This window comes from Dipodomys spectabilis, unplaced genomic scaffold (assembly GCF_019054845.1).
Source record: "Dipodomys spectabilis isolate Male_0828 unplaced genomic scaffold, ASM1905484v1 ptg000089l, whole genome shotgun sequence".
NCBI classification, from domain to species: domain Eukaryota; kingdom Metazoa; phylum Chordata; class Mammalia; order Rodentia; family Heteromyidae; genus Dipodomys; species Dipodomys spectabilis.
Window position 1 is genome coordinate 9,739,395 of NW_024870766.1, and position 13,800 is coordinate 9,753,194.

Below are 13,800 nucleotides of genomic sequence, written 5' to 3' on the forward strand. Positions count from 1 at the left end.
CTAAGGTAAGGCAGCTGGATGTGGGTGCCAGTGTCTTGTCTTGTTCGTTTGTATAAAAAGTACTACATTTTAAATATGGCCTGATTATTTGTATTGGGATGGAGAGACTACATGAAAGCTGTAAGAAATCATAAACACAGGACCAGAGAAAATGGGTGATAACTTTTAAACTCAATGCTTGTCTCAAAAACCACACAAAAACTAAAAGTAGAAGTGTGGCTCAAAGAGGTAGAGTGCTAGGATTAAGCAAAAGAGGTAAGGGACTAGCTCCTAGGCTCTGAGTTCAAGACCAATGATCAACAAAAATAAAATAAAATAAAATAAATATGATACATGCCTTTTTTCTAACAATATTAGACTCAGATATTTTGAGAGGTTAAATTTTTAATAAAACCACTTGTGGATGAAATATTTGTGATTTTTTTAACCTTTGTCCTACTAAAGCTCTCTTACCTGGAATATTTGGTGATTTCTACAAGACTTCATCATCTGACATCAAAATTTTTCAAGGTTCTCTGTATTTCATATGTTCTAATAGTATGAAATTCCTTCGGTAATTTCTTCTCTTTTTTTTACTGTGCAACTTTTCTTTCTGGTTCCTGTTTTCTTTCCATTATCTTCCCCATGAGATCAGAGAAGAAGATAGAAGAAAATGGCCTCGTCACTGTGGAAAGTTTTCTCTGGAGAAACTGTATCACCTGCTCATTGATGTAACCCTGTAGATGATGTTCTATTAGAAGGGAGTCACTGAAGACTTACAAATGCTCAGGGAAGATATTGTAGAGAGTTAAACTAGGACACTGGCAGTGGTTAGGTAATCAAAGGAAATTCAGGACAAATTATTGTGTTAAGCAAAAGTATACTAAATGATTAATTGGATCTGTGGGTGAAGAAGAGGCTCTAGATTACACACATCTCTATGGATGAGAGGAAAGTCACAACCATCTTAAAACACATGGAAAGCTAATGATGTCAATAATGGAAAGAAAAATATTCAGTGAGTTTTGTTTGTCATGCAGACATGGTGATGTTTGTGCACCATCTAAATAGAAGTTTCTAGTAAGTCTTTGTTTGGTCTTTGGAGGAAGTCTGTCTTGGAAGATATACATTTGACATATGTCAGAATACTTGTAATGGTTAAAGCTATAGTTTTAGATGAGATTGTTCCCAGACTTACTGTTGTTCAAAAAGACCAACTATTCTGAACAACAGCATATAAATATTAAAGAGTCTAACTAACTTCATTGTTATATGGTAATGAGTGATAATCAAACTTTTGAATTATCGGTTTTGAATATTCTATAGTTCTGAAAGACAATATCAAGGAAGCAGAAAGAATCTCACCTCTGATAAAGTATGGAAATATACCTTTTGTCAATTCCAGCCTTTAAATTCAGAACTTCATGCTTGGCTAGCTTGTTTGCTTGGCTGGTACTCTACCACTTGAGCCGCACCATCAGCCTTTTTGCTGGTTATTTTGGTGATGGAGTCTTATGGACTTTTTTTTGCCCATGGCCCATGCTAGCATCAGACAGAAGCATTCTACTAAGTCTACCATGCTAACTTTTTGCAATCCTTTTTGCTCTGGTTATTTTTAAGATAGGATCTCTCTGCCCACTCTCCTCTCCATTTTTCCTCTACCTTCTCCCTTCCTGCCAGCCTGGGCCCTAAGTCCTCTATCTATCATTCCTGTCGTAGCTGCGCTGAAAGGCATATCACCACACCTGGTTTTCTCTGTTGAATCTGGGTCTTGTGAACTTTATGGCCTAGGCTTGCTTTGAATTGCAATCCTTCTTCTCTCTACTTACTGAGTAGCTAGGATTATAGGCAAGAGCAGCTGTCCCCAGTTTGAGTAGTAGAATATTAGAAACTAGTACTTGGTGAGTTAACAAATAAGGTGAAAACAATGTGATTTTTCTCATTATGAAATTTTATTCACCTCTAATTTTTTTCTTTTTTTCTTTCCTAATGGTCATGGGGCTTGAAATCTAGGCCTGAGCGGTCTCTGAGCTCTTCAGCGCACGGCTAGCGCTCTATCACTTGAGCCATAGCACCACTTCTAGTTGACTGGTGGCTAATTGGAGATGAGTTCCACAGACTTTCCTGCTGGGCCTGGCTTTAAACTGTGATCCTCAGATCTCAGACTCCTTTGTAGCTAGGATTACAGGCATGAGCCACAGGCACCTGGCTTCCTTTGTTTTTTGATCCCACTCTATTTTAGTAGAAAAATAAAATGCTCTTTCTTCTTGCCATTTTGTATAAATTATAATGACAATAAAAATTGCTTTATTTTCTTCAAACAAAAATTTGTGAACTCTGCTTTGAAACTTTTTGGGCACTAAAGAGACAAGAGAGAAAGAGAAAGAAAGAGAAGGATCTAAGAAGTACTAAAGTATAAGATGTAAAATTCTTTGAAACTTACAGAACTTTCCAATATTTACAAATATCTAGTTGTGGTTATCATTTAGTCAGAATGTTTTGCCATATTATAGACCTAGTCTATGACTGGATTAAGCGGGATGTTTGTTGCATGAAAAGGACAAAGTTCAAATCATGAGAAAAGGAAACAAGTCTAAAGACATCAATGAATGCAGGCAATTCATTTGAGCCCTACAACTTGTGAGGTCCTGTTAACTTTCGTACCATAAAAGTTGAGAGATGTGTGAGAGAACCAAAGAGAGAGAGTAGCTGAAGTCAAAAATAAAAAGAACAGAGTGACTCTTGTTTGAAGTTGAAGGTCAAGTCTATAGGAGTCTCCATCCTACTATAAAAATTTAATTGTGGACATTCCTGCATTCTATAATGACTGTTCATTTCACCACCTTTTGGGGCATTTGTCCTGGTCACTGCAATGTAATCATCTCTTTAAATCTGCTTACCATTAAAATAATCAGAACACCACAGGAAATATACAATTGTATTTTGCAGAAGTGAATCATCATGCCTGATGATGATGTAAATTTTCCCATCTATGTTCTATGTGTTGACATGACTGTTTAAGAACATTAGTTTATAAAATAAATTTAAACATCTTAAATAGTGTAATGATAATGATGGTACTAAGAGTTTCTATTTCCTCTCTCTTATTATTTTCCAAAAGCGTCTACATTAAAGAACATAGGAAGACAAGGAACATCTGAACATCCACAAGTGAATTGACAGAGTAACATTAGAACTGACTCATTATAAATAATTAGGCTTCTCCCATGGTTACTTTGTTGCATATTTTGATTACAAAATAGTTCTATGATAATTTATTATTATGCTATATGTTATTAGACTAAAATAAATCTAATTCAAAAGTTTTGAGTTTTATATGAATATATAAAACTCGAAACTTTATTTTGAAACTTTATCATAAGAGAATGTAATATATAAGTGGTGATAACTACTGCTTGAAGTTATATGCATTGTAACCTGACCTTCAAAATTGTAACCGTTTGTACAACTACTTAATAATAATAATAATAATAGTGAAGAAATATGAATTGATTCTTTTCTAACAAATGCATGTACTCATGCTTATTGCCTATGTTTTCTTATATCACAGCATAATAATAATGGTGATAATAATAACACTGGGAAGTAATTATTAGTCTTCCTTTACAATTAATACATCTTTCCTTTAGTCGCTAAGCAAGTCGTTAAAATATTACATAATTTGTAAACCATGTAAAACCAGAATACTTGTTTGATATTCCAAATTTGAGAAGATAGCTGGGAGTATAGTTCAAGTGGTAGAGGATCTGCTAATGTCTCAAAGCAAGAAAAAAAATTAAACCATTTTTTACAGAGACACCACTGATTACATGCCCTTGAAGGGATTACCTTGCCCATGGGTCCTTTTTGTAGTCTTTTTCTGCTTCCTGGCTGTTATGTGATGAACATCTTTTCACTGCTGCTCCCCTCCCCCAGACTCTTTCTACCTTTTTGCCACAAGCCTTAAAAGCAGTGGTATTATAGTCTGAAACCTCTAAAACTGTGAGCCAAAGTAAATACTCGCTACCTTAAATCATTTTCCACATGGATTTATCAGGGCAATGAAAAATGTCTGACTAACAGCACTCTTTTAAAAATAACTTTAAAAAGTATACAACTGCTTTCAATATCCTCCATCTGGACCCTAATTTCCTATGTCTGGTCAAACAGTTCAAACATGCTAGCATTTTACCTGTACTTATACAAAGAGGCAGTCTTTAATTCCGTGAAAACTATTAGTATGCAAACTATTGTCCTAGACACTACATTCATTGTCTAATTTTACTTTCACACTAACTCTTATAAAATAATCCCCCAATCTGGAGCTAAGGTAGTTCTTTTTCTATGCTTTCTAATATCTGATGCTCAAAGCTGTTTTATGTGTCTTCTGGGTGGTTCAAATGAAAATTCACTCGTGTATCCTGCATAAGACTTTTTCAGTTTTTAATTATTCTTTTAACTTTTCACGATTTATTATGAACTAATATTGTTTTTGTCTTTTTAGATTGGTTTGGTTCAGTTTTCATTTATTTATCTTTCAATTTATTTGGTTATCTAGTTTGATTTCTAAGGTAGATTATAATTTTTAACAATATGAATAGGAATGATAGCTTCAATATGATACATAGCTCTCTTCTAATCTATCCAATGGCTTAACCCCTAGATCTGTAGAGGCAGCTAATTTCCATCCCTTTATAGTCAGGGTGCCTTGTGCTTAACCTACTAGCTTGAAACAAATGATTTAAAGCAAATAAAATAAACAAGCATAGCATTAAACACATAATATTAAAGAACATGATATATATAGTACTGGCCATTCAGATCTATTGCTACATGTGAATAGATTCTTCTAAATCAGCATGTGTAGACAAGTTATTTCTCCCCCTCTGTTCTTTGGGTATGCACATCTTGTGTTTGAAATCAGCAAATGGATGTAGGTGAGTCCCATTCAATGAAATGTAACAGTTTGATTCCTATGTATCTTTCAGTGCCATGGAACAAGTTCTAACTATTAACAACAGAATGATCATATACCAATAGTCTCTGTTTATGTAGAACTTCACATTAATGTCAGTGCCCTGTTTTGTTACTTTGCAGAAATGCTGGAATCCAACAATGTGATTACTTTCAATGGCTTGGCCAACAGCTCCAATTACCATACTTTTCTTTTGGATGAGGAACGGAGTAGGCTGTATGTTGGAGCAAAGGACCACATATTTTCATTCAACCTGGTTAATATCAAGGATTTTCAAAAGGTATATTTATTCTAACATATACACTACATATGTTTTCTAGAATTTTCTAGTATTTAACTCCAGGACAGACAACTTATAGAAAATTGTTTTAAATAAATACTTTCTCAATTCAGATGCAAATAAATTAATGACAATAACAAATGTATGTGGTAGGTAATAAAAATTACTAAGAAATAAATGATAATTTTGAAAAAACTTCTCACTTTTGTATATCTGTTCATAATTATATATTTTTCTTACATATACTCAAATAACTAAACTATTATAGAAATATGTCAGAATTGAGTTCATATACTACTTATGTTTATGTGTGTGTATAAATTTCTGCCTCTCATGATATTGCTATCATGTATAACATTAGCAAGCAATTAGCCACATGTATGAACTGATGTACCACTTAATTTAGGAACAAAAATTTACTGGAACTTAGGCACTTCTATTCATTTACATATAATCTGTCAGCTTTCCCTTACCACTTAGCTTCCTGTGGAAGCTATTTGCTAATTTTACTTCTTAGCAGTGAGGTCAATAAAGTGGTATGCCTCAACCACTCATAAATTAAATCAGGTTGGATGATAATCTTCAAAAAGTGGCTAATTGTGCCAATGTTTTGTCATTGTTGGAGAATGCTGCTTTGGAGATAAAGATTTGTTTGTATTCAAAGTTGATTTATGTATTCAATAGGTGTAGCATTAAACATAAGATTCATCTTTTTCTTTCATCATTGAAACAATTAAACTTTATTATATTTAGAAATACAAAATGGCTATGAGCTTAGGCCATATTTATAAAGATATGCCACTTGAAAAATCACCATGATTTTATTCTTCTAATTTTTGAAATTCATTGATTTCTAACTTTCTTCAGTTGATCTCCATGAGTGCCTAAGATTATCTATTTTCTGTGATAATTGTTATTCATTTGTTTTGGGGGTTTTTCGGGAATTGTAAAATCACTTTTGCTCAGGGCTGGGCATTGTGGCACATACATGTAATCCCAGTTACATGAGAGATTTCAATCAGGAAGATTTGTAGTTTGTAGATCGTAGATGGCAGTGAAACCACTGTCAATTCAGACCGGTAGATTCTAGGGCAGCATATGAAGAGAGACCATGCAGTGATATCTCAGTATGTTGTTTATCAAATAATTAATATTTAAATTATTACCATGGGGTGAGGAAGGCATTTAATTGACAGATATGGGTTAAACAAGAAGAGTTCCAACCTCCCTTCTCTTGCTCTCTCCCTGTTTTTCCCTCTTGTACCCACCCACAAGTTGTATAGTTCATTTTCCACATAATATCCAGTGAATACTACTGCTACATTTGTTCATCCTTTGTCCTAAATTGTAATAAAAGTTTTTTTTACTTTCAAAAAAAATAAATAAAAATTCAAATTAGCCCAGACAAACCTAAGGCTGTTACAGGAAGATAGACTAAAGTGTACATTCAAAGAGATAAATGACAAAAAAAAAAAAATCAGGAAGTACTTCAATAGTCTCAGTAAGGAATCCTCACGTAGTTAAATATGTACAGGGACTCTTCCTTTTGACAGGAATACTGAAAAAGGCCAAAGACTCACAAGCCTGTGTCTTTAGGCATAGGATTTAAAAATAATAATAATAGTAATACAAGCAGAATTTTCCACTGGTATCGTTCATACTTCTAACACACAGTCAAATCTCTTATAGCCAGCCGCAGTCCCCACAGAACTCTAGAGTTCCCACACTCCAGGAAAGAGGAAGCCAGGTGCAGTGGAATGCATCTACAATCCCAGCTACCAGGAAGTAGGAGGCTTTCATTCCAAGGAAGATTTTACTTACAACATTGGCCCCAAGTAAAATAACAGATCTTTCATGAAGAATAACTAAAATAAAAATAGGCTTGAGGCATGGGTGAAGTGATAAAGCATTTGCCTAATTAACTGTTGGACCCTAAATTCTAACCTCATTACCACCACCATAACCAACTTCTTCATATGTCGATAGATAGATGGATAGCTAGCCAGCTAGCTAGACAGATAGATGGCAGGAAAGCTTGTAAGACTCTTATCTCCAATAAACCACCAGAAAACCAGAAGTGGCACTATAGCTCAAGTGTTAGGGTGCTAGCCTTGAGCTGAAGAACTGAGGGACAGTGTCTAGGCCCAGAGTTCAAGCCCCATGACCGACAAAAAAAAAAAAAAGAATCTATACTGTCCTGCCCAGGGATGGCTTCCAGCCATGATCCTCAGATCTCAGCCTCCTGAGTAGCTAAGATTACAAGGGTGAACCACCAGTGCTGGTTAAGAATCCAATCTTACAATGAATTCCACAAGAGATATTTTGCTATATCACAAATACTCCTTCTTGACTTTTCAAGGTAATAGAAACAATAAATTATGTGAACTTAAAGGTAAACAAGGTACTAAGCCATTTCTCAGAGGCCAAACACATTTTTACGTTTAGAGGAACTGGTATTCTGAAAAACACATTTATTAAATACATGAATGGGGGCTGGGTTGCAGCTTGCCCATAGAGGGCTTACTTAGTGTTCATGAAGCCCTGGACTTGATTTCCCAGTATCAAAGACAAACAAATATGAAAAGAAGCCTTGCCATGAAAGAAGCACAGAATCATTACAAAGAACAATTGAAAAATAAATTGTGATACTCTGCAAGAAATTTAGGCTTCATTAGCTAATTGGAATTTTTGTGAGCAAAGGAGAAAAAGAGAATGTGTCATATGTGGCAAATGAATATGTGGCATAAAAGTAAATCCACATAATGAGGTCAATAATAACAATCAAAAGCTAGGAAACAAATGGGAAAACAGCTTGTTTTTTAGAGGGAATAAATTTCCCCTCTGCCATATATTATTACGGTATCTTAGAGAAAAGTTTGCAGAACAGGTCACTTGAATTTCCACAGACAACCTGGAGACAGAAATGGAGTGGGAGGGGGTGAGACTCTCTTGAACTCACTACAGTATTTTCTTAATCAGAGTAATGTGGGTTGCAGGAAGACTCATTTACTAATCTTGAATGTTTTTATTATGTGACTACATGGTAAAAAGCTTGTGAAACATGGTCAATGATGACAGTTTTAATTTGGACACATAGGCCTATTTGGAAAGAAAAGAATGTTAAAGAAAAGAATATACAATTCAAAAGCTTAATGACAAAAAGAAGCACCTACCCAGTTATTCTTAAGCCTCTTGTATTTGTGACATGAACTTGAAATTCATTTATTCAGCTATCATATGTTATTTCAATATATCTCAAATTCTTGTTCATGGATATGATCTATTTTGGCCTTAATTTACTGGATTGAATATCACAACTTTTGCTAAAGTTTATAAACACTGATATTAAATTATATGAAGGTTCTTGTGTGAATAGTAATCAATCATTACAAAGATAAAAGCTTTACCGCACACTTGATGGATTAACTGCCACTGTCTGTGGATCATTCTTTGACGTGGATGTTTTCTCCCCAAACTTAACTACTGTTCCGAGAAGAGGAAGCTGAATAACAGTACAATAAATGGTTTTGTCCAATGCAGAGAACATTCATTTGAATTGTTCAGGATATTGGTAAAATTTTGTTAAGATTTAGTTAAGTGTATTTGAATTATTATGAAGAGAAATATGGCAAACTGTCCAAGACACAAGTATCATTTTTGGCCCATCTAACACTGTCATCATATTCCCAAAAATACCATTTGGAAGAATTTAATCAAACATTAGAATTGAAAACATAAACACATATTCAACTATTTTAAGTTTTGTTCATAGTAGGAGGGTGAATTTTTTGTAGGGCTGTGCATTTGTGGCTTCATTTCTGCCTTTATCTTTCCAGAACAAACAATGCTTCAGTTAAACATCTAGTCCCTTAGGAAGCAAAGAAAGAAAGACAGAAAGGAGAGAGGGATGGAGGAAGGGCAGGGAGGAAGGGCAGGGACCAATTAATGGAGGGAGGGATAGAGAGAAGAAGAGAAAGAGAGAAAACAAACAATACAATTAAGATTCTTGAAGAGAAAATTGGAAAATAATGTTTCTTCTTTGTCCTTAGATTGTATGGCCAGTATCTTACACCAGAAGGGATGAATGCAAGTGGGCTGGCAAAGATATCTTGGTAAGTACTAATCTACCCAATTATTCTTAATTTTTTTTCACAACTTGCTTTGTGGATTTAGTCACTCATGAGGAATAAAACAGCAATATTTCGTTCTAGAAATGCTGCCAGTTTAATGTAAAGAAAGTAAATAACAATAAAGTATTATTTAATAAAGCAGAAACCTAATCCCTTGAAGATTTATATCTGTAAAGAATAATTAACCCAATGTAATTGTGTGGTATATACACTTACATTAAATGTCAACTTGTTTATGCATTAGATTTATATAATTTAACTCCTGCTGAAAGATGTGAAATGTTCCTATTTCAAAGTCATCATGATTAAATTCCATTTCTTTCTTTACCCTTAGATTCCCTACTCCTTTCTTTCCTACCTTCCTCCTTCTTTTCCTCTCTTTCTCCCTCCCTCCTTTCCTCCCTTCTTTCTTTCTTCCTCTTGCTTTATTCTTCCCTTCTTAAATAAGAATAAATATTGTTGAAATTGTCCTGGGCATTATGGAGATCAAAATGGATAATATGGACTCTAAAAATAGGGGAGATCATTTTTTCCTGAGGTAAAATATGACATTAGCATAGATCATTTTATTTGCTGCCTAAAATGTACTACATCTAGATATATAAGCATAAACAGAGGACTTGATTGATTAAAAGCAACTGTCTGAAATGATATTTGAAAGTTAGGTTTAGAGATGGCATTTAAATTCATGAGAAAAAAGTGTGTCTGCCTGGAAGCACTGTGGCAATAGATGAAGGAAGGTAGATTATGGTACATAAAGTTAAATTATCTACATGTTCACAATCATGAAAGATTCATTCTTGAAAATTAGTTATAAAAAACTGCAATTATATTAAAAATTATCCAGCACACTGTCTAAATGTAGTTAATTCACACTTTACACAGGAGTGGGTTTTGTGTGGGTTTTGTGTGATGATGAAAACATTGGATTTCATTCTAAAGGACCAGTGGAGATGGAGAGCCAAGGAACAGATTGAAGAGAATGAGTTGTTTGACAATTGCTAACAGGAAATGTCAGAGATGAGGAGAATTCTGGGTAAACTGATTTGAGAGTATTATACATTTTCTTAACTGCTGAGCAGGATTTTTGATAAAGTTGAAGGAAGGCTAAATCAATATAGAAACCTTTTAAGAAGACTATTCAGAGGAATTCAGCTAGAGTTAAGTTAGGGCAGAAAACTGAATATGTCAAATATAATCATCTTATAATTTCAGATTGCCATAAACTTTCTGGTTAAGTGAAAGCCGATAAAATAAAAAATGTCCTACAAATTTTATACTGTCTCAAACTGATACGTATGAGCTATTTGGAAATGAATAACTAGAACAATGAAGTTCACTGACTTATTTTATTAAATGAATTGAGTAATGCCTATGGGGGCCTTGGTATCTCATCTATTAAATGGAAGAATATGTATTATGTAGATGTAAGGAAAAGGGTTATTAATTTTGTGCCAGTTTAAGAAAAGTAGAAAACAGGATTGATTGCATTTGCTAGTTATTTCAAGACTTTCATTAATAGATCCAGTTTTTTTCCATCTTATTCATTATATTGATTTTCAGAAGAGGGATTAGATGACTTTTTGAATTTTGCAACATTTTCTTATGGATAAACTCAAGGAAAGAAATACCATAATTTAAATAATGAATTTGAACAAAAAGATCAAGGAGGAAGAGGTTTTTTGTTTTGTTTTGTTTTTTAATTTTGTTTCAACCCCATAGGCAGTCTGACAGAAATTCTGTACTGAATTTTGAGTAATTAGTAGCTGGTTGGATTTGTGGGCAATAATTCCTTTCAAAGAACTCATGAGATCCTGGAAACCACAAGAAACAGCCCTGAGTGGATATTGCCGCCATCAAGACTCCAAGATAGAACTATAATGAAAACAAGAACTGACCTGAGCATTTATAAAAAGTAAATGAACAACCTCCTGACATGTTCTCCCTTTACTTTCTAAAAGATGGCTTTACCTTTCCCTACCAATTTATCTATAAATGAAGGGCCTTTAAACAAATTATTCTGGGGAGATGGTGTCTTCTCATTCAATTCAGATGTAAAAATGCGCAGAGTTGGAAAAAGTCACTTTGAGAATAGGTCACTCTTCAGTTTGTTAAGGAAAGTTGGCTTTTTGTTGTTATTTTGTTTTGTTTTTGTTTTTTCTTTGTTTGTTGTGGTTTTTTGTTTGTTTCTCCATAGTCACTAGGAAGGGAGGACATGCCATTGCATTGAACTCATGTAGTCTGTCACTGAGTATGGTCTCATAGAGAAAAATAAACCCTCTCCCCATTCTGCCATGCATCTGGGAAACTCCAACCCACAGTACCCCATCATTACTCTGCTCAGCTTTGCATGAACCTATATATTAAAGCAGCAGTTGGAATTTGAGCAACTATTATTCCACAAAGAATGAACTTTGTGGTGAAGAGGGAATCTGTAGCCTAACACACACACACACACACACACACACACACACACACACACACACACACACATTACACATGCACCCAGACACCACCCTTTGCTACAAATAACATTTCTGACATTGAATTGATATTTTCTTTTGTAGAAGTGAATATATATTTAAAACACATCCTCTTTGGATATGTTTTATTTTCCTGGTGTTGTAGGTTCTACACCTTAATGTTATTCTAGCAGTAGAGGTATAATGCTGTTAGAAAGAAAGCCAGATATCTGTATTCTAACTATGTCTATCTGCTCTCATGTTTTATCTTTTCCTAGGGCTTTATTCACAATAACATTTCTATAGATGGATTAACTTCTTTGACCCTCTTTTGCAAATGAAAACTGAATTCATGCTAAACTGGTAAAAGAATCTGTTTTGAATCAATAGCTCTCTGAATATTCTCTGTTTATCCTACTAAACCATCTCTCTCAGCACTGAGTTTCAATAAAACCAAATGGCAACCGTATGACTGCTCGAAATATTTTGAACTTCATTGGAAATAAAAATTTCAAACATCTGAGAGGAACAACAAAAAAAAAGGGATTGTCTTCATATTCCTTTCCTGGTTGCATTTCAAAGTGCAATATCCTGCACCTGAACTTTGAGACAGTTTTTAAATTCTGTAAGACTTACTTAACTATTATCTATAGGTGTGTTTTCTTTTTAGCTTTTATGATATACTAAGGCATAGCTCTCAAATTTATCAAGGTTCACATGTCAAGAGCTCAGTAACACTAATTTTTGCCAGGTAAAGCAATTAAAACCTTCAAGCTGCACACTTGTGTTAAGTTGTAGCACATTCCAACATGTACCTGTCCACCTTGAATTTCATTTACTTTCCAATGCTCAAAGTATAGGTTTTGTTTTATTTTAGGCATTTGAAAGCTTGATGGGCTTTTGTTAAGTTAGTATCACTTTCTAATTTAGGAATCTACAAAAATTATAAGGTTTCATAAAATCTCAAAATCCTTCCAAAATATTTGTTTCCTATCTTTAGTGCAGTGCCTTTGTTGATTAGTTTTGTATAGTTAAGAATCTTCGAAAAATAGTATCTTCCTCTAAAGCAAAAGACTTCTTTGAAAATAGTTTTGTAGTGGTGATAACGTGTCTCCTGCTGAACCAAAGGGCAGGCATGTTTATTGTTTAGTATAGTGGGCATTCTATTTGGAAAGATCTAAAAGCCAGCATGCCATACCTATTTAAAAATACTCAAGCATATGAAACCATGGTTCCTCTGCTATCCAGGAACTCACCAAGTTTAGGTGTGACCAGGCCACTTCTCCTTGCCTAAAGACAACCAGAGTAAAGGCTGATGTTCTGCAAATGGCATTTCTTGTATAATAAAAACTCTTACCCATGACTCAGGAGCTAAATGGTTTTGTTGTTGATATTGTTGTTTTGTTTGGTTTGGTTTTTGTTTTAAAGAGATTGCCACCATGATCTAACCTGTTATCTGACAAAGACTAGAGATTACACATACTTTGAAGTTTTTGTGGACAGTCTAGGTGATCTCATACATGAAAGATGATGGTCAGTTTATTACAGGATAAAGTTTGATGGCACTTCAGTTACATAGATGACTAATTTTGCATGGTAACCAGTAATAGATGGCTTTTTTTTAATGGCACAGAAGTGTGTCCAGCTATACACATATGTTTATATTTTAGAACTTTTTTTTTTGCTTTTGTTGTTTGGTTTTGATTTCCTTTTTGAGGCAGGTTCTAACGATGTAGCCTAGGCTAGTTTCCTATTCATGATGGTTTTGCCTCAGCTTCAAGGGTGCTGGAAATATGGGCATGTGCCACAATGCCTGGGGAAACTTTGAAATTCTTTTAACTGGATATTAATCTTAAAAATACTGTGTTGTTTTGCTTAAAAATAAGGCTAGTATTTGAAATAGAGACATTTTAGATAAAATTTAAGAAAGACTTTGAGGCTTTAGAAATGTATTCATTTTTAGAAATTTCAGTT

General features: G+C 34.2%; 1 protein-coding gene across 1 annotated transcript in view; it reads left to right on the forward strand.

Moving 5' to 3' along the window:
• Nucleotides 1-13,800, forward strand: part of Sema3a (semaphorin 3A) — a 222,638-nt gene that overhangs the window by 51,507 nt on the left and 157,331 nt on the right. Inside the window, exons 2-3 of the mRNA XM_042684788.1 lie at nucleotides 5,077-5,234; nucleotides 9,284-9,346. Of these exons, the coding sequence (XP_042540722.1) occupies nucleotides 5,077-5,234; nucleotides 9,284-9,346 (221 nt within the window). The remainder of the gene's footprint in view (nucleotides 1-5,076; nucleotides 5,235-9,283; nucleotides 9,347-13,800) is intronic.